General features: G+C 48.7%; 1 protein-coding gene across 1 annotated transcript in view; it reads right to left on the bottom strand.

The window, feature by feature from the left end:
• The window catches only part of GNA14 (G protein subunit alpha 14), a 140,913-nt gene that overhangs the window by 6,699 nt on the left and 114,225 nt on the right, over positions 1-19,989 (bottom strand). Inside the window, exon 3 of the mRNA XM_079790181.1 lies at positions 1,138-1,292. Within this exon, the coding sequence (XP_079646307.1) occupies positions 1,138-1,292 (155 nt within the window). The remainder of the gene's footprint in view (positions 1-1,137; positions 1,293-19,989) is intronic.

Here is a 19,989-nt window from a genome sequence, read left to right as displayed (position 1 = left end):
GATGCTAGACTCTCTCCAGGAAGATGCCGGGACGCTGTGGCCAACCAGGCTGTCCCTGGCTCCCAGCTGTCACCCACAGTCTGCCCTCCTCTTTGGGACACTGCCTCCCTTCCTTCTGCCTCTTTTCTGAAGTCCCAACACCTTAGTGGGACTTCTTGTATTTCCTTTCCTGGTTTGCACCTAAATGTTCCTGAGCTCAGATCGGTTGTGCAAACCTGGATTAATGGATTAAACATTCAGCCCGGGATCAACCCCAAAGGTAGGACTCCAGCTTCCTCTCCTGCTCACTGCCTGGTCCAGGTGATGGGAGTGGATCCCCCGCCCACGCCAGCTCCGAGGGTGATGACAGCACCTGAAGGGAAGGGGGGGGGACGTCTCGGGAAAGGACCTCGGGGCCCTCAGAAGATGGAAGAAGACATGGGCCGAGGGGCAAAGAACTGAGCTGCAGGAATCGTCTCTTGAAGAAGGACTGTGATTCAGATTGTCCAGTGATTTGTCTGGCTGAGGCACTGCCTCAGGAAATTCTTAAGAAAATTAAATTCTGGTCATCTCCCTGGGATCCTCTGTATGCAGGCCCATCTAATTTTTTTACCCTAAAGATAACATTTAAAACTTGAGCTTTATGGATCAAAAAAATAATCCGTGGGCCTTTGCAAGTTGTTAATAAACCAAGAGCTCCCAGATTGAGCTTCCTCCCTGGCTCTTGCCCACTAGAGGGCAGCACATGATCAGCCTCTGCCGGGCCTATAGCATTGAGATCTAAACTCTGATTTTTAGATTTTAGGATAATGGGACCTTGGGTCTACTGGTCAGGAAATCCGAAGGCAAAGAGGTGTGGAGAGGAGGAAAGTAGAAGGCAGAAGCAGATGCAGTCCTCTTCTAAGTCAGATCATTTCTGCACCCCAAATGAGATCAGTTCCACCAAGGGAACACCACATTTGCTTTCGCCTCATTGAAAAGGACAGAGGCTCAGGACATGGCTGGGACAGGTGGGTATGGGCAAGGAGAGAAATCTGGGATCCATGGGGAGACTGAAGGTTTTAGGTGGGAAGAGACTCCCCAGGGGAAGCTTCTGTGAGGTACATGCAGCATGCTTGCCTGAGAGCTTGGGGCAGCCCGCCGAGGCTCTGTACTCACTATTTGGCAGAGTCTGAGAGCTGGTACTCCCTCCTCCTGTCGTAACACGCCTGGATTCCTGGGTCCAGCCAGAGCTGCTTGATGGCCTGCACCTGGTCCTCGGAGAGCGCAGAGACCCTGTCTACTTCCACTTCTCTGATTAGCTGGGCATTTTCCTACTCGGGGGGAAAGAGAACCTTTTATTAAGCAAAGGAAGCCAACCCATTGGGCACAAGACTTGCCCTGCTTTATGGATCAGGGGACATCTCCCTAGGTGCTAGGGTGGGGTAGGGACCCTCGGGGGGGGGGGGGGGCCCTCTCATTGCCACGCTGCTCAGCCGCACAGTGAGGGGAGCTGATGTGGCTGCCTCACTCAGTGGAGGGAACCACACACCCAACACCTTTGGCTTTCAGTCCCAGCAGTGCTAGGAGGTCAGTTACACCAGCATCCAACAACCAGTCCCGCATAGAGAAACACTGATCAACTGAGCAGCATGGGACTAACAACTTGACTGCCTCTTTACATGCTGCTTATTTGAATCTCTGCACTGCCAATCTGTACTAATAAAAGGGTAATATGCTAATTAGACGGGACATCTTCCGGACGACCATCCGCACGTCCTTCCTGAAAAAGCCGGGCCCGGGCGAAGCCGCCTGCTGGTGGTCCCCAGCACCAGCACCTGCGGCTGGCTGTGGCCCGGGAGACAGAGAAGCCGCTGCCCCCTGGTCCCGGGCCGCCCCATGGTCCCATGTGCCAGTGCCTGCGGCCCAGGTGAAGCCACCTGCCCACCGTCCCCTGCAGCTGCAGTGGGCCTGGGTCCCAGGTGCCTGTGGCCTGCCAGAGGGAGGGAAACCCAGGTCCCGGGTGCCTGCAGCTGGCTGGAGGAGGGAACCCTGTGGGATCGGGCCTAAACCAGCAGTCAGACATCCCCCGAGGGGTCCCAGATTGGAGAGGGTGCAGGCCGGGCTAAGGGACAAACCCCCCCCCCCCCCCCGTGCACGAATTTCATGCACCGGGCCACTAGTTTAAAAATAACCATTGTCATTGTCGGTGGTGTACGAAGGGTGGGGTGGTAGAAATGGGTGGAAACAACAAAGGAGTGTATTCTTTTGAGAAATGAAAAATAGTAATGCCAACTTATACGTCTACTCTCTTTTTCCTCCTCTTTAAACATTTTTTTATACGTCTACTCTCTTTTTCCTCCTCTTTAAACATTTTTTAATTGACCTTATTTTTCAGAGCAGTTTTAGGTTTATAGCAAAACTGGGTGGAAAGTAAAGAAAGTTCTGATGGAGTCTGCCTTTTTTTTTTTTAATCCTCACCCAAGCATGTTTGAATTGATTTTAGGCGGGGGTGGGGGTGGGTGGGAGAGAAACATAGATTGGTTGCCTCCTATACATGCCCCAACGAGGGATCAAACCCAAAACCTAGGTATGTGCTCTGACTGGAAATCAAACCCACAACCTTTTGGTGTATGGGGTGATGCTCCAACCGACAGAACCACTTCACCAGGGCAAGACTGCTTTTTATTATCATGTGTCACTGGGAGAAGCACTCAGACAAAAACCCCCACCCCAGGCCACTGACTGCTATACCGTTATTATGTATATAATTACCATCATTATCAGAGAGTCACTACTCTAATGCTATTGCCCTATTATTTCAGTAATTCATTATTACTGCAATTATTACTATTACAGAAGTTACCATTTATTGCCCACTTACCATGTGCCAAGGGTTCTACATACATTATCTCATTTAACCAATGGAAGGCTAGCACAAGACCAGAAATCTTTCCAAACTTCAGCAAATGAAAATGATAAGGTTGGCCTGCCTTCACATGTCAACATGCTGGTCCCGGAGACTCAGCATCCCATCCCCGGCTGCAGGTTGCAGCCGACCAGAGGATTCTGCCAAGAGAGACGGGAGCCGGCCCCTTCTTCCCTCTCCCATCCTGCAGAGTCTCCCAGCAATTACATCACGTGGAGCTGGCTATTCACTGGCAGCTGTGAGTCAGCAGAACATCTGTTTGGCAGCTGTCATCTCCTGGAGTATATATGGTACCCCCGGAAAAGTTGCTCTTGCATTGCTCCTTCTCATTACTAGTCCAACAGGAAGCCAGAGAACAGGGAGATCTAGAGTCACCTGCTCAAGCACGACCGAGGCTGTGATGAAATCAACATGACTGCACCACATCCATCACAGGAGTGGGAAAAACTGCGCTCGACTGCGGGATGCTCAGGCAGGCAGGGTCTCCAACAAGGTCGCAGCAGGATGGCGCAGTGGGACGTGCCGGGGATAGGGAATCAGGACCCTGGGTTCTGAGTTGTACAGTTGGACCTTTAAGGACCCCAACAAGTCACATGCCTCAGTGTCCTCATCTGTAAAAGGAGCCAGTGGTTTTCAGGGGAACCTGATTTATAAAGTATCACCCAAAGGTAAGTAGTATTACAGTGGATGCCTAATAAATATTTCTTGTGTGCCAAACAGAACACATTGATAGCCCTGAAACCACTACTTATGACTCCACCCACTGTCACATTTGGCATCATTTGCCCTCTTCTCAGCCAGAGAGAAGGACAAATGGAGAATGTGGGCAGCGTTTATATGGAGCAGAGGGCTGTCTCCCACCTCCTCCCTCCGCTCTCCACCTCCCTCTTCCCAAAAGGATCAGATGGTCTCTTCTCACCCTCTAAAGGTACAGTATCTGTGCTTAGTTCTACACTCTAAGTTTAAAGTATCTGTTTTCTTCTCTGTCTTCATGACCATTCAGGAAATGCCACGAGGGCAGAGTCAAAGTGTGATTGATCCCAGAAGCTAGGACAGTGTCTGACAAAGGACAGGTGCCCTCTATTGATGTAGGCATCCAATATCCAATAAGCATTTGTGGCATTCATAAAAATATATCTAACAGACAAAATCACAAGGAAACAATAGAAGGATGCTAGGGCAGGACGGACGCCTCGGCCGGTCACAGTTGGGATACAGGGAGATGGGGGCACAGGGAGCCAGAGGACAGGAAAGTCTCGGAGGAGGAAATGCTCTTGGCCAATGTCTCTCACTCTGTTAACTGCTAAGAGGCAGCACTGTGAGAATCATCAGGGATGTTACAAATACATCTACCTCTTCTCACACACACCATGTGGGATTGTGCTATGTGGTAAATGAAATGTTAAATGTGAGCAACATTTGTCTCTTTCAGAAACAAACTTCAGTCACTCGGGAAGCCCGGCTGATGGAGGGGCAGAAAACCCCTAGCATGCCAGACTGCATATGTAGCATGAGTAATAAATCGCCTTTTATTGTGTTGAGTAAACTGAACTTTGGGGGCAGCTTATTACTGCAGCATAACCTACTCTATCCTGACTGACACATGCTGCAGTGGATAAACCCGGCATCTGGCTCTTCCAGTTGAGAGGAAAAGTGCATCATAGTGACATATCAAAGGGGAACACAGGCTTCCACAGAGGCTGCTGCAGGATGGAATCTGGGAAAAGACCTAGACCTGAGCTTTCAGGTAACCAGGAAGCTCAGCCAGGAGAAGAAAACATTCTGTCTGTCCTGCTAAGTGACAGGACTTTAGGGGAAATCTGGCCTGAAGGAAGAGGAGAACTCAGTGTCGTTAGAAACCCAACCATCGGACTTGGCTTGGAACAGACTGAACTCAGAGGGCCCAGAGGGCCCAGAAGTATTCTAAGTTTAGAGATCTCCTCCTGGTTAGCTCTCCCACCTGTCAAGATAATTTTTAAAAACTTCCAATTTTGAAATAATTTGACTTGCAAAAATGTGGGGGAAATGGTACAAGAGTTGCTCTATGACCTATCCCTTTCAAGGTGGCCCAAATAATGGTTTACTACCTTGCTTTACCATTCACCCCCTTTCCCTCCAAGCGTGTGCACACTCATGCACACATACACTTTTTCCACCTAGAATATATGAGGGGAAGTTGCAGACATAATGCCTCTTTAAAGATGTCAGTGTGTTTTTCTACAAAAACAAGATTTGCTTGTATAACCACAGTATAATGATAAAAATCAGGAAATTAACATAGATTGTATAGTTACAATACTGTAATCTAAACTTTAGACCTTGTTCAAAATTTGCCCATTGTCCCATTAATGTTCTCTCCCTGCCCAGGCAAGGGTCACAGTGCATTTACTTGTCTCTTTAGTCTCCACTGACCTGGAAGGTTCGGCAGTCAAAGAGGTCGTTTTTGCCACTCTGATCAAGAAGCTTTCAAGAGCTAGATTTTATTCAGAATAGAAATATACACCGTATGATTATGGCAAAAAATAGATAAATAAGTAAATAGAATATAACAGAATAAGTAAGAATGGCCTGACCCGGAATGTTGTTTAATCACACGTCGTCACGAGGATGACGGGCAGAGAGAGACTGGCATAGCCCAGAGTCTTAGAATATCCCAGGGGTAAGTACCACGAAGGGAAGGGATGAACGAGGAAGAGAGAGGCCTGTTCTTTAAATACATGTATTGAAATAGGAAAAGAATGACTTTTGTACAACAGGCCCTCGAATACTGTCGTTTCGTTAAACATATTGTTGTAATGTTGGTGAGATGCCATAGGAGGTAACTCTGGTTTGTATCAATCAGCTGGTGGTAGCCCTGGTTTTGTGAAGTGTACTTTTTCACTTAAAGTCGCAGAGCCTAGCTACAAGGTTAAGTGAGGACTTACCACACACTGTTAACAATGTCTGTGGTTACAAAGCATGGGGTTGTGTGCATATTCCTTCTGGCTTTGCTAGAACGTTTCCCAGACAGGAGCATGGGCATTTTGATGGGCCTGGTCAAACTTGGCAAGTTACCCCCCTTGAAAAGCAGGGCCCCTTAGAAATTTGGGAACAGTGTGTGCCACCATTTAAGACTGGGAAGACGGGGAGAAGAGTTGAAGAGGATCAGGTTTAAGGAAGTGTGACTGGGGTAGGGGACATGCTGAATCTGTGGCCACCGACATCTAAGTGGAGATGTCCAGGACGTGGGTGGGTAAAATGGTCTGTAGTTCATGGGGGAGCCCTAGCCTGGAGGAGCACATCGAATTGAAATAGGAAAACAGTGTGGAGTTTCCTCAAAAAGTTAAAAATGGAACTGCCATTTGACCCAGCCATCCCACTTCTGGGAATATATGCCAAGAAACCCAAACTCCAATCAGAAAGAATGCATGCACTCCTATGTGAGTAGCTGCACAATTCACCATAGCTAAGATCTGGAAACAGCCCAAGTGCCCATCAGCAGACGAGTGGATAAAAAGGCTCTGGTACATTTACAACATGGAATACTATGCGGCTGTAACAAAGAAGGATCTCTTACCCTTTGAGACAACATGGAGGGACCTGGAGACTATTAAGCTAAACAAAATAAGCCAGTCAGAGAAAGATAAATGTCACCTGATCTCACTCATATGTGGAATCTAATGAACAAGATAAACTGATAAGCAAAAAAGATCCAGAGACATGGAAGCATAGAACACACTATTGCACCTCAGAGAGAAGAGGGGGGGGGGGGGCGGGGGTTGGATGTGTGGGAAGAGATCAACCAAAGAACTTGTGTATATATGTGTGTGTGTGTGTGTCCCATGGACACACAAAAGGGTGGTAAGGGCCTGGGGAGGGGTGAAAGTAGGGAGGAGGGAGTCCATGTGGAAGAAGGGAACATCTGCAATACTTTCAATGAAGTTAAATTAAAAAAAGAAAAGAAATTGCCTAACTCATTCATTTCATTGAAAAATCACAAAGGAGTAAATATTACAGGAGCAGATTCAGCAGCTACAACAGAAACATGACCGGTTTCTCAAACTCTGATCTCAGATCTGGCTTTTCCTCTTCTCCTGTCTCAAACAGAACCACCACTTCGGCTGCTCCGAAGGAAGAACATGGAAACAGATGTCCTGCCTGTGGGTTTGGCTTGGAATTCCCAGGGTGACAGTGAAAGGAGCTGGTCACGAAGTGGTGCCTTGCTGGTTTCAATGTGGCCCAGGGCTGCCTGGGTGACAGCCCCAGTCCGGCCCAGAGAGCCCCTCTGGCGGGAACCCAGAGCCCAGCAGGCGGCCCAGTGCTCCACCAGATTCTCCCTGGGAAAGCACCCCCTACCTACCCCCCCCCCCCCCACACACACACACCATCAGCTCCCAGGACTGCGGGGCCCAGAGCTTTCTCTCCGACTGCCTTTCTCCCTGACGAGGGTGCGAGGGTTAGTGTGGTTCATATACAAGCTTTTAAAAAGCCACTCATCTCTGGTCTCCTCCTTTCTGGTTCCCCACCCCCTGTTCCTACCTGCCCGGGTCCCAGTTTCTCAGACCTAAACTGCAGTACCACTTCCTACACACACACCTTCCAGGAGTGGGGGCACCACGTCTCCTCACCCCCTTTTGTGGGAACGGCTCTGAGCTCTTCTTAGATTTTAGTTTATTTCTTTTACCCATATCTGAGCCCGAACGTGGTGTTATTAGAGAGGATAAGCTAATAACCCCAGAATTTCAGTGCCATAACAACACACACATGGTGTGTCACACTCCTTCTCAGTCCAATATGAGTCAAGGGTGGGGGTGGGGAGGACTCTGCTCCACACAGTTATCCAGAGACCCAGACACCCCTCCCCCCAACCCCCATCAAGTGTCCTGCCACCTCCTGGGGCCTTGGGATCCCCAGCTGGCAGGTGAGGGAGGCGCAGACGGAGCAGTGGGCTGCAATCACAATTTCCGAGGAAGGATGAGTGAATTATACTGAGTTGCGTATGTAAGAGACTGTCCCCATTAAAGTACAAGGAACACACATCACAGAACCTCAAAGGACCAGGGGCTGTTTCTGCTCCTGGGACCAAGGGTCAAGGCTCTTCTGGGTCAGCCCTAAAAATCACTAACACGACCAGTGTGTCAGCCATCTCTCTCCTGTGTCTTCTCTCACCTCAAAACAACTGGAAGACAGCATCACAGAGAGTTATCCCCCCCAAAGATGATATCACCCCAACTCCTTTCCCTTTCTCATCCCAGTTCATCCATAACCTCGAGGGCTCTGGACCTCATGTCATTCCATCTCAGATGGAACGGACCAACCAATACACCGCAAAGGCGCTCAGCCACTCTTACACGCAATTGGATGCGGTTCTCTGCGGTAACCAGGGGAGTAAGGAGACCCAGTGGGATTGGCACAGCGAGTCTCTCCTCAAGCCTTTCAGAGTTGTACAAACATTTAACCAAGCTTCCTACTTCCGGTCAAAAATCCCTACCATGCCATCAGCTGAGCCCATCCAGGAGGCGGGTACTGGGCATGGTTTCTCACAAGTCCCCGGAGCCTAATAGGACAGGTTGTGTGCTTACTACTTGCTAGGTCACACTGGGTCCCAGGGGAGGTGAGTATAAATAATCCGTGGGGCCTGACTGAAGAGGGTGCCAATCCAGAAACAAACCAGTGCACCCCTGACAGCAACACTGTTTGCCCAGGACCCCTTCGAAATGTCCTGGTCCTGCCTGCCAAGTGACAGTCTCCGACCGGCGCTGGAGTCCCCAAAGTCACCTGCTCATCGGGCAAGCGAAGCATCTGAGTTTCCTTTTAAGAGGCAACAAAGGTTATCTGCACCCCAGACCCTGGCAGAGGATTTATCAGGGACCTCTCCGCTGCCTGACTGATCAAATGTTGAAACAAAGGATATTGATGGGTGTTTTCCCTGAAGCACACAGCCAGCCAGGCCTCTGCCACATTTCCCAGAGTGCTAGACTATATAGCACACAACTCAACCAAATGTTGTAAGCAGACTGAAAAAACCCATCTCTGTCCAGATAAATTTAGGACAAGGTCTGAGACAGTCCCCCAAGTACCGTATTTTTGTTGTTGTTGTTAACTGTAGGGCTTCGCAGTTGTGTGTGTGTGCGCGCGCAAGACATGCACCATGAGGGAGCAGAGATCTTAGCCCCTTTTCTTTGTCGATGAACCCCAAGGACCTAGAATGGTAGCTGGCACATCGGTATCCTATCTAATAAAACAGTAATATGCAAATTGACCGCACCTTCGCTACACCCATAAGCCACGCCCACCGGTCACGCCCACCGGTCACGCCCACTGGCCAACCAGGAGCAAATATACACGTTAAACCAGCAAAGATGGCGGGGGGAAAGGGCAGCACCCATGTCAGTGAGATCCAAGCCATGATGGTGGACCAGGGCAGGCGGCGTGGGTTAAGGCCGGCAGCCGCCTGCCCAGGTCCGCCATCCCCGATCGCGGACCTGGGCAGGCGGCGTGGGTTCACGCCGGCAGCCGCCTGCCCAGGTCCGCCATCCCCGATCGCGGACCTGGGCAGGCGGCGTGGGTTCACGCCGGCAGCCGCCTGCCCAGGTCCGCCATCCCCGATCGCGGACCTGGGCAGGCGGCGTGGGTTAAGGCCGGCAGCCGCCTGCCCAGGTCCGCCATTCCCGATCGCGGACCTGGGCAGGCGGCGTGGGTTCACGCCCGCTGCCGCCTGCCCAGGTCCGCCATCCCCGATCGCGGACCTGGGCAGGCGGCGTGGGTTAAGGCCGGCAGCCGCCTGCCCAGGTCCGCCATCCCCGATCGCGGACCTGGGCAGGCGGCGTGGGTTCACGCCCGCTGCCGCCTGCCCAGGTCCGCCATCACCGATCGCGGACCAGGGCAGGCGGCGTGGGTTAAGGCCGGCAGCCGGCTGCCCAGGTCCACGATCACAGATCACGGACCAGGACAGCTGCCTGCCCAGGTCCATCACTGATCTCAGAGCTGGGCAGGCAGCGTGGGTTAAGGCCTGCAGCCGCCTGCCCAGGTCCATGATGAGGGATCACGGACCAGGGAAGGCGGCGAGGGTTAGCGCCCGTAGCTGCCTGCCCAGGTCCGCCATCACCGATCTCGGACGAGGGCAGGCAGCTTGGGTTAGCGCCCACAGCCGCCTGACCAGGTCCTGGATAAGGGCTTCGAGTCAGCCATTGCCAGTGGCAGCTGACTTAAAGCCCCTATCAGGGATCATGGACCAGGTCAGGCAGCGTGGGTTAAAGCCCACAGCCGGCTGCCCAGGTCCGTGATCACCGATCTCAGAGCAGGGCAGGCAGCGTGGGTTAAAGCCTGCAGCAGGCTGCCCAGGTCCACGATCATGGATCACAGACCATGGCAGGCGTCATGGGTTAGCACCCGCAGAGGCCTGCCCAGGTACCGGATCACGGATCCAGGTGGCGTGGGTTAGCACCCACAGCCGCCTGACCAAGTCCCCGATAGGGACTTGGAGTCTAGCATAAGGAAAAGAATAGTCAGCAAAAGCAGGAGACAAGGTTTCATAAGTTCTCCCCCAGGTCACCACTGTTCTCTTATACATTTTAAGTATCCCAGACTTTGCATGATGGGATTTGATTTGAATTATGCCTGATAGAGATTTCATGACATGAATTGTAGGCTCATTCTTTCTTTTTGTGGTTGCCTGACTGAGAAAGGCCTTGGAATGAGAGAAGGCACTTTTATTTTCCTTTTTCATTCTTTAGAGGCTGAGGAATTACAGTTATATGAAGAAGTTAGTGAGAGAATGAAAGTCTCATGCTGTATTATTCTGTAAGTTTTATCATGTGGACTATCAAAAACTTGGTGGGATCCTTTTCAAGAGGTGTTACAAAAATTATGTTGAAATTAACATTCAAGAGTAAAAGGAGAGAAGTGAGTGGTGGGTAAAGGAAAGAACTTTGTCCTAGAAACCAAATAGAAGCCACATAAACCTTCAGATTCTTACTCATTGTGCTTTGGAGGTATCCTATCTAATGAAAGAGTAATATACAGATTGATCATCACTGCAACACACAATATAGCTGCCCCCATGTGGTCAAAGATCCTGCCCCCATGTGGACACAAGATGGCCACCACAAGATGGCCAGCAGGAGAGGGCAGTTGGGAGGCACCCAGCCTGCAAGGGAGGGCAGTTGAGAAGGACTAGGCCTGCAAGGGAGGGCAGTTGGAGGTGATCAACCCTGCAGGAGAGGGCAGTTAGGGGTGACCAGGCCGGCAGAGGAGGGAAGTTGGGGGCAAACAGGCTGGCAGCAGAGTGGTTAGGGGCAATCAGGAAGGCAGGCAGGCAAGCAGTTGGGAGCCAGCAATCCTGGATTGTGAGAGGGATGTTCGACTGCCCGTTTAGGCCCGATCCCATCGGGCCTAAACGGGCAGTCGGACATCCCTTGAGGGGTCCCATATTGGAGAGGGTACAGGCTGGGCTGAGGGACAACCCCCCTCCGTGCACGAATTTCGTGCACCGGGCCTCTAGTAAATAAATAAATAAATAAATAAATAAATAAATAAATAAATAAATAAATAAAATAGATAGATAGATAGCACATGAAAATCTCTACATTTAGTCACTACGGATAAAATATAGTAAATCAAGATACATCAGTTCATGAAAAGGTGTAAGTGTGCAGACCAAATTCTTAAACCATCCGATCGCTTACAGTGAGAATGCGCAGATGCATGATAGCAAATAAACTCTAGAGCTACCACAGGACTCCCTCAATAACACAGCATTTAGTGAGAACGCACTGGACTGAGCAAACACCGGCAGGAATAAGCCCGTAGCAACCACGGCAAGTAGAACAATGTTAAGTAGAAACGCCCAAGCAGAGCACGGAACTTTTCCCATGCTCATTTGGTTATGAGTTTCCAGAGGAGATGTGGATTTCACTGCGTGCCAAGCTCATGCGCTTCAGGGGCAGCTGGGCCCCTTTTCTCAGAAGGTCTAAGGCTCAGACCCCAGTCAATTCCACGGCGGTGAAAGTCAGCAGCTCTTTTATAATTTCTGCTAATTCCCAGGGCTTAAGCCTTCATGGTTCAGCATCCTCACTGCACAGGCACAAAGCTCAGCTCCTCCATCCTTTACACAGAGCATCCCACCTGTCCAAAATCTTGGGTTTCACAAGGGTTGGTCACATTGCACAGCTTTCAACCATCTTGTCTCTACCTCCTCTGCCCTCTCTCCTGAAGCTTTGGAGTTCAGGGGCTCCCAATCCTTCACCTTTTCTTGTAACAGTGATTTGCCCTTCCTTCATCACTCAGACAAGGGAGAGAAGTGCTCAGATAATACCCTACATTTACAAGCCAGTCCCATCTTTGTGGACTCCCTCTGCTTTTGGTGGTCTCCCTCCTCTGGTCCAGTCAGCCTTGGGGAACTATCTTGTGGATCTTGGAAGGTCTGTTAATTCCGATGTCCGACTGTTGTGTGGCTAACTGTCAGGCCAGTCACACACTTCCCTGAGACTGTGAGCCCCGAGCAGAGTTATGTGATGACAGTGGGAGGGAGATTCTTTTATTTTGATGGCAATGGGGCCACCAAAGTTTTCTTAGTGAGACCCCAGGAATGTCCAGGGTCCTATCTATTCTGAGACGGTTTCTTCAGTATTCTCCTTGATCCCACAGCCTCCACTACAGCCTTCCCATAAACCGTCTCCCACCTGCGCTATCCAGCTTATTTCTATTGGTTACTATTTAAAACAAAACTGGCTCCTTGCCCCAGCAGCAGAGCATATATAAACCTCAGGGTTTGCGATAAAAGTTTTCCTTTTTTCGAGACACATCTATTAACATCTCCCTGTATTTGTGTTATATAAAATTTAGTTTGGAAAATGTAGGTGTACGAGGCTTTATTTCTGAATCTGTCCAAAGGCTGTGGACTTCAGCCATATTATCTGGATTAGTTTCCCGTTGCTGCAGAACAAATGGCCACAAACTTAGCAGCTTAAAATAATCTTATTATCTGACAGTTTCTGTAGGTCTGAAGACCAAGCATGGTGCAACTGAGCTCTCTGCTCAGGGTCTCACGAGACTGAAATCGAGATGTTCGCTGGGCTGCCCTGTCACCTGGCGCTCAGGATCCTCCCCAAGCTCATTCAATTCTGCCAGCAACTGCATTGAAGGGCTGAGGTCCTAGTTTTCTTGTCAGCTGTCACTGAAAGTCGCTCTCAGCTCCCAGAGGCTGCCCTAGGTCCTGGACTGGTTGTGGCCCTGTCACACATGGCAGCTGCTTCTTCAAGACCAGAAAGGGAACCTCCCACCTCCAGATCTTCTCCTAATGGGCTAAGTCAGGCGACCAGGACACTTAAAGTCAACTGATTAGGAACTTCAATTACATCTAGAAAACCCCTTCACCTTTGCTTATCACGTAACCTAATTATGGGAGTGTCATCCATCATGGTCCTACCCACACTCAAGAGGAGGAGATTATGAGGCACATAGACATTGGGGGTATGAATCTGGGGGGGCGGTCTTAGAACTCTGCCTACCATGTGGTTTTATTCATAGTTCTGGGGAACATAACTACCTTTTACTTTCCCCTGGCTTATAATAAAAGAGTGCCTATGATACCACATGTGGGGCAGCTGTTGGGGTTACTGTGTTATATCAGTTAGCATTTGCTAGATGATGCCCCACATAAGAAACATTTTTCGAAGAAAGAACCAAGAACAACTATGCTTCCTTAAGAGAGTAGTAGGTTTTGTCTTGTAGAATATAGGAATCACATAAGTGAACCTGATTCTCTTTTCACTTTAGCTAGCGGGAAGCTCAGACACTAATATGTGGCTAGATCTAAGTAACTCAGTAAAGTTTATGAGTGCCCGTGTCCTACAATACCCATGTTCTACTCCCCCCACCCCCCGCAGCTTCACTCTTTTATCTTAATGGAAAAAATTTCTAGCATTGAATTTTTTAAGGTAGATATTCTTCTATACAGCTTCTAAAAAATAGAGCATAAATACAAATAAACTAACACAATAATAACAATAGCTAGTATAAGCGGAGCCATTATTATGTGACCACCTTGCATAAACGTTATCTCACTTGATCATTTACAAAGATCCTATGGAATTAGATACTTTGAATATCCTGATTTAATAAATGAGGAAACTGAGGCTTGGGAAGAAGAGGTAGTGGAGGTGGGGCATTCAAGCCCAGGTGTGCCGGAGACAGAGCCTGGGCAGTTAACCACCATGTGCAGCTGATGTGAAAACATTTACGTTTTAAAGGGAGGAAGCAGCAGGGATAGTGGCTGTCAGACTAGAAAGATATCATCATACGTGAGAGCCAGAAGAATCGTTTTCTGCATAACTTGCCTGCCAACTGCTGTTTGACAACCTAAAATGAAGTTCTCTGGAATACAGAACTCAATAGCGAGGTTATTTTCTAAAGAAAGGAGGAGGGGGCCTTCAGAGGTAAAAGAAGGGCTTGGGAATATAAGCTTTTTCCATGGTGGATTGCAAACGGGGGTCAGTGACCATCTGCCACTAAGCCCCAAGCATGACACGACCTTTTCCATACAGAAGACGTCCAGGTACACACCATGCAACTGAGGAGTAAAATGTGTTTTTAATAAAATAGAATATGAAATCCAGAGCTAGAAATGCCCATTCGGAAGGCTTGCCACTGATGCCAGCCATGCAGTCTTTAATCCTTACTCTAAAGGTATCAGTTATATGCGAGTCAATTCTTAAGATCCGTTCATTGTTGTTGTTGGTTTATATCAATATCAGTGTGATGTTTACAGGAAAATTAGGCTTCACACTTAGGTAGGCCCATCAATAGCCATGACTGGGGAGAGCCTGGCCATTTGGTTCATGCCACTCTGACTCATGGCGCCACCTAGTGACAGCTTCCCTGATTGCAAGCCCACTGACCTTGGCAAGAAGCTTCATGGTCCTTGCTTCATACCCTCCTAGAAAGTTTTAGCCAGAACCACAGGGTCTGGATTTCATCTCGAAGTCCATCTCAGAGTTAATAATGTCTGGGTAAGGACTGAGGCATTCTCACTCTTTGAAAGAACAAGACGAAGAGATTGCGAGTGTTTAGTGGAAGGCATAATCTGAAGCTTGTATTTCTGAAAACAAAATAATTGCTACACAACTTCCAGAGACAACATTCCTTGCTCTGGGGTTGAGGTGGGGTTTTTTTCACTTTCTTTTGTGGGTGTTTTTTTGTTGGTTTTTTTTTTTTTTTTTTTTTTTTTTTTGTGTTTCACTTTTTCCATTCTTTTCAATGGCCTGAACAGCTCCTCAGCACACCACAACAAATATTTGGGTCACAGCTTGCTTTAATGATGTGCTTTCGAAATGGTGGTTTTAGTCCTGGATGCATGTTTGGCCGTTGTTTTCTTCTGGCAGTGAGAAGCCTCCGCATGTCTGCCTGGGAGCGGCATTGGGGGACGGCACCCCAGCTTCCCAGAGGCTCCCTCAGAGAAGGATAGGGGGCCATTCTAGCACCCCTAACCCGTGGTCTTTTTAAAAGTATTTTGTACTTTTCAATTACAGGGGGCATACAGGGGGCATTATATTCGTTTCAGGTGTACAGCATGGGGAGTTGACATTTATCTATGTTACAAAGTTATCACCCCCATAAGTCTAGTACCCACCTGACACCATATATAGTGATTACAATATTATTGACTATATGTAAAGAAACCCAAAACACCAATTTGAAAAGATTACGTGCCCCTATGTTCATCACAACATTATTCGCCATAGCCAAGGTATGTAAGCAACCTAAGTGTCCATCAGTAGATAAATGGCAAAAGATGTGATACATTCAGGGTGTCCCCCAAAAATGTATACAGACTTGAACAGCTGATCACTCAATTTTGGATGTATTTTAATAAACACTGCCTTTATGATCATTCAGTGTGTGTGTACGTTTTTGAGGGACACCCTATATATATACAATGGGATATTACACAGCCCTTAAAAAGAATAAAATCTTGCCATTGGCGACAACATGGACGGACCTAGAGGGTGTTATGCCAAGTGAACTAAGTCACACCATCCTGCCATCTTCACAGCATAGTCCTGGGCTCTCTCTAGAAGGGGGTGTAGAGGAGACACGACTGCCTCTCAGGGGCAGGGCTGGTGCATATTGTTCTCTCTCAGTCACTGCCCACCACAAGCAACACCAGGTCCAAGTGCACAGCTCTGAAGGGGCAAAGGGGTCCCCTGGGAACTCTGTGTGGCCTGAGGGGTGTGCGGGAGCCCTGGGGGCTTTGTCTTGGTTGCAGTTGTGACAGAGCTGAGTGGGAGGGACACAAGCCTGCGGTGTTCCCAGTGGGTCACAACTGGTGGAAAGAGACGCCACTACAACCAAGTCCTGGATTTAATGAGCCCTGCTATCAGAGTTCCACCGGGATAGGACAGTGGTCGGCAAACTGCGGCTCGCGAGCCACATGCGGCTCTTTGGCCCCTTGAGTGTGGCTCTTCCACAAAATGCCACGTGCGGGCGCGCACGTACAGTGCGATGAAACTTCGTGGCCCATGCGCAGAAGTCTGTTTTCGGCTCTCGAAAGAAATTTCAATCGTTGTACTGTTGATATTTGGCTCTGTTGACTAATGAGTTTGCCGACCACTGGGATAGGACTACTAAATAACAATGGAGGGCACCCAGTCAAGTTTGATTTTCAGATACACAACAATTTCTCTTTTAATATAAGGATGCCCCATGCTTTCGAAAAGAACTTGTGCTCAAGTGTCTTCTCTTTAATTTTTTTTTTTTTAAGTAAAGTGTAGGTGGTATACAATCATATACTGGTTATATTAGTTTCAGTGATCTGACATTTTTATACCCCACAATGTGTTACCTAGTAATTTTCTGTCACCATGTGAACATATCACAATATTCTTGGCTACATTCCCTTTGAGGGGAGAAGGCAGAAATCAGTGCCCATTCATCTCTGAGTGACATCTCTGCTCTGCTTCCCGGGGCCCCAGGAAGCCCATTTCATTGTAGAACTAAAGCTCTTTTTATTTTTATCACAAGCCTGAGAGGACCAACTTTTTCTCTGACCCAAGACTCCAGGCCCACCTCCTTATGGGGCGCGTTCTGCCACTAACATTAAGTCCTCCCGCCCATCGCCCTCCATCCCTCACATCCTGTGAGGTAAGGAACATGCACATTATTACGAATGTACTTAATTAACTCCACTGAGCTGTGCACTGGTTATGATAAATGCCCTGTTATGTATATTTTACAACAATTTAAGAAAATGCACGAAACAGGGTCTGTCCAGCTATAAGAGCGAGTCCCTCCCTGGGTGCCCTCCACCTACAGAACCCAGGCGCAGGGAGGTCTGGCCTCACCACCCCACTATTTATCTCCAATCCATGCTCCTACTTCACCCACCTGCAAGTCCATGATGTGACCTAGTGTGGCTCTCCCTGCACCTGTGGCCCCACCCAGCCCCTCCTGCCAGAGGAAACCTCACAGCTTTCAGCCCCTCATCTCCAAGGTCCCCCCCACCAAATACTTTCCTGAACTCCCCCGCATCAGCCCAACTTGTGGGAGAGGCTGGGTCCATTTATTTCTCCTGCTTTTTATGGGATATTAGCAATATCAACAATTTTCATTTATTTTTTTCCAAATGTCAAATCAGTATCTTGGCAGCCAAGCAAAATAGCATGTCCTCATTCAACCCCAAACTCCCCTGACGTACAGGTACAAAGCTTTCTCTCAACCCATGGCCCACAAAGTGCCTTTTTATCCTCCTGGCATCGCACAGCTGCCCGCTGCCAGGTGTCTCCATGCTCTGCCCTGCCCTGTCCCCGACCTCACAGTGGTCCAGGCTGAAGGGACCTGGCACCGAGCTGCTTGTGGTCCTTGGAGACCACCCCCAAGTCACATGGAGAACCCCTTGGAGCACCCACATCTCTGTGCCGGGGCGCTCCCTGCACCTCTCCTGAGCCAATCTATTTCCTTCTCCGCTTTGGCTCCCCTGTCATGGTTCCCCACCCTACAAACCTGTCAGAAAGCTCCTCCAAACTCTATTGAGTTGAACGGTATTGCCACCAAATTTATGTCCCCCTTACAATGCGCCCTCACTTGGGAATAGTGTCTTTGCGGGTGTAATTAAGATAAGGATCATGATAAGACCATATGGGATTAGTGTGGCCCTAAATCCAATGCGAGGTCCTTAGAAGAGGTCACACTGAGACACAGGGAAGAAGGCGATGTGAAGGTGGGGCAGAGATTGGAGTAATGTGTCTACAGCCAAGGGATGACAAGGACTGCCAGCAGCCACCAGAGGCCGGGAGAGGCATGGAGCAGATTCCCCCTCAGAGCCTCCAGAAGGCGCCAGACTGGCCAATACCTGCGTTCCGACTGCTGGTTCGCTTTCCCTGGGCATGTGCTCAGCCGAGATGGGCAGTTTCTCTCTGCAAGCTCCCCGGGCTCAGGCCTGGAACACCCGCCAGGGAGGAGTCCTGCTCACAGGTGCAGCGGCTCTTGCTGTCAGCTCCCTCATGAAACAGCTGCTGAAATATCTCTAGAGGTTCCCCAGACTTCCGTCTACTCTCCCAACTTCGTACAGAAAAGACTTAGCGCACTCATTCTGCAGCCGTTCTCCACCTTACAGGGTTCAGGGAGAACGGGCAACTTCAAACTGCCCCCCAGAATCCACAGATCCCCAAACACCAACTTCCTCCACCAGATTTGCTGTCCTTGAGCCTTCCTAATAGTCTCTCCAGTAGAGGGCTCCTCTCCTGAGGTAACTCTAGGGTGATTTCAGCCTCATCCCCACCCCGCGGCCCTCCGGTGACAACTCAAGGGTATTAAATAGCTTGGAGCAGGAAGCAGGGTAAGAAAGAGGAGTTTGGGAGACCAAGCTCTTATCTTGATCCTCTGCTGCTACCAAAACATGCCAGTTCAGACTACAGAGAGACGTAGACTCTCCTCTAGATTTTAGAGCAAAGGGTAGTAGAACACTGAATCATAAAACACTCACACCAGTACATAGACTCCTCTGCTGTCTGGATGAGAAAGGATATTATGGATCCCCATCAGGGTCAGACAGAGCAATAGTGCATCCAAAACAGCGGCCACAATCTGGGCAAAGCCAATGATGATTCTCCATTCAAGACACCCAAGACCCAGGGCTGCTAATGAAAATAGTTAATATAATAATAATAATAATAATAATAATAATAATAAAGGTTGCATTTTAGGGATAGAATGGTCAGTTCTAAGACAAATGCTGACCTTTGCTTTAGAAAATCTCCCTGTGTGGCACATGGCAGGGGCATGGCCAAGGGGATTAAAGTGGAGAAAATGGACCTTTATCCTTAACCTTTCGTTTTCAACTCCAGCCAAACATTTCTGTCCTTTAGAAAGTGTGATTAGCTTTTAGATAAGTTTTTTCTTTCCTTCAACAGAGATTAATACATAGTTTCATAACCAATATCAAAAGCAACTAGAAATGTCTCAAAAATGATTATGTGGCCCCCATTTCAGGAGTGGGTGATAGTAGAATAATGCCAAGTTCAACAGGCCAGTGCTCCATGAGCCCTGAACAAGGCCGGGAGATCTCAGGATGGGGAGCACCTTGGAAGCTGGACAGGCCAGGCTAAATGGATGGCTAAAATTTAGGAGAAATGCCGGGGTCATTCTGACTTCATGTGGGTGAAAGAGCATGTGTGGATTCCTTTCTTTTATACAACTGTTTTTTTTAAAAAAATCCATTTTATTTTATCTTATTGACTTTAGAGAGAGAAGGGAGAGGAACAGAGAGACAGAAACTTAGATGAAAGAGAAACATCGATGATTGATCGACTGCCTCCTGCATGCCCCCTACTGGGAATAAAGCCTGCAACCTGGGCATGTCCCCTGACTGAGAATCTAACTGGTGACCTTTTGGTTCATGGATCAACACTCAATCACTGAGCCACACCAGCCAGGCTACAACTGTTTTTTTATATCAGCAAAGAGAGGAAAGGAAAATAAATAGGTAATGAAATTGTCTCTTATCATTACCTACATAATTGCCTTTCCTGGAACTCTGTTTTCTCATGTGGATTTGAATTACTGTCTGTGTCCCTGCCTTTCAGATTGAAGAACTTCCTTTTAGTATTGCTTTTATGGAAGGCCTG

The sequence above is a fragment of the Cnephaeus nilssonii genome (genome assembly GCF_951640355.1).
Source record: "Cnephaeus nilssonii genome assembly, chromosome: 14".
NCBI lineage: Eukaryota > Metazoa > Chordata > Mammalia > Chiroptera > Vespertilionidae > Cnephaeus > Cnephaeus nilssonii.
The sequence above is the reverse complement of the archived record's forward strand: the minus strand, read 5'-3'. Positions and strand labels throughout refer to the sequence as shown.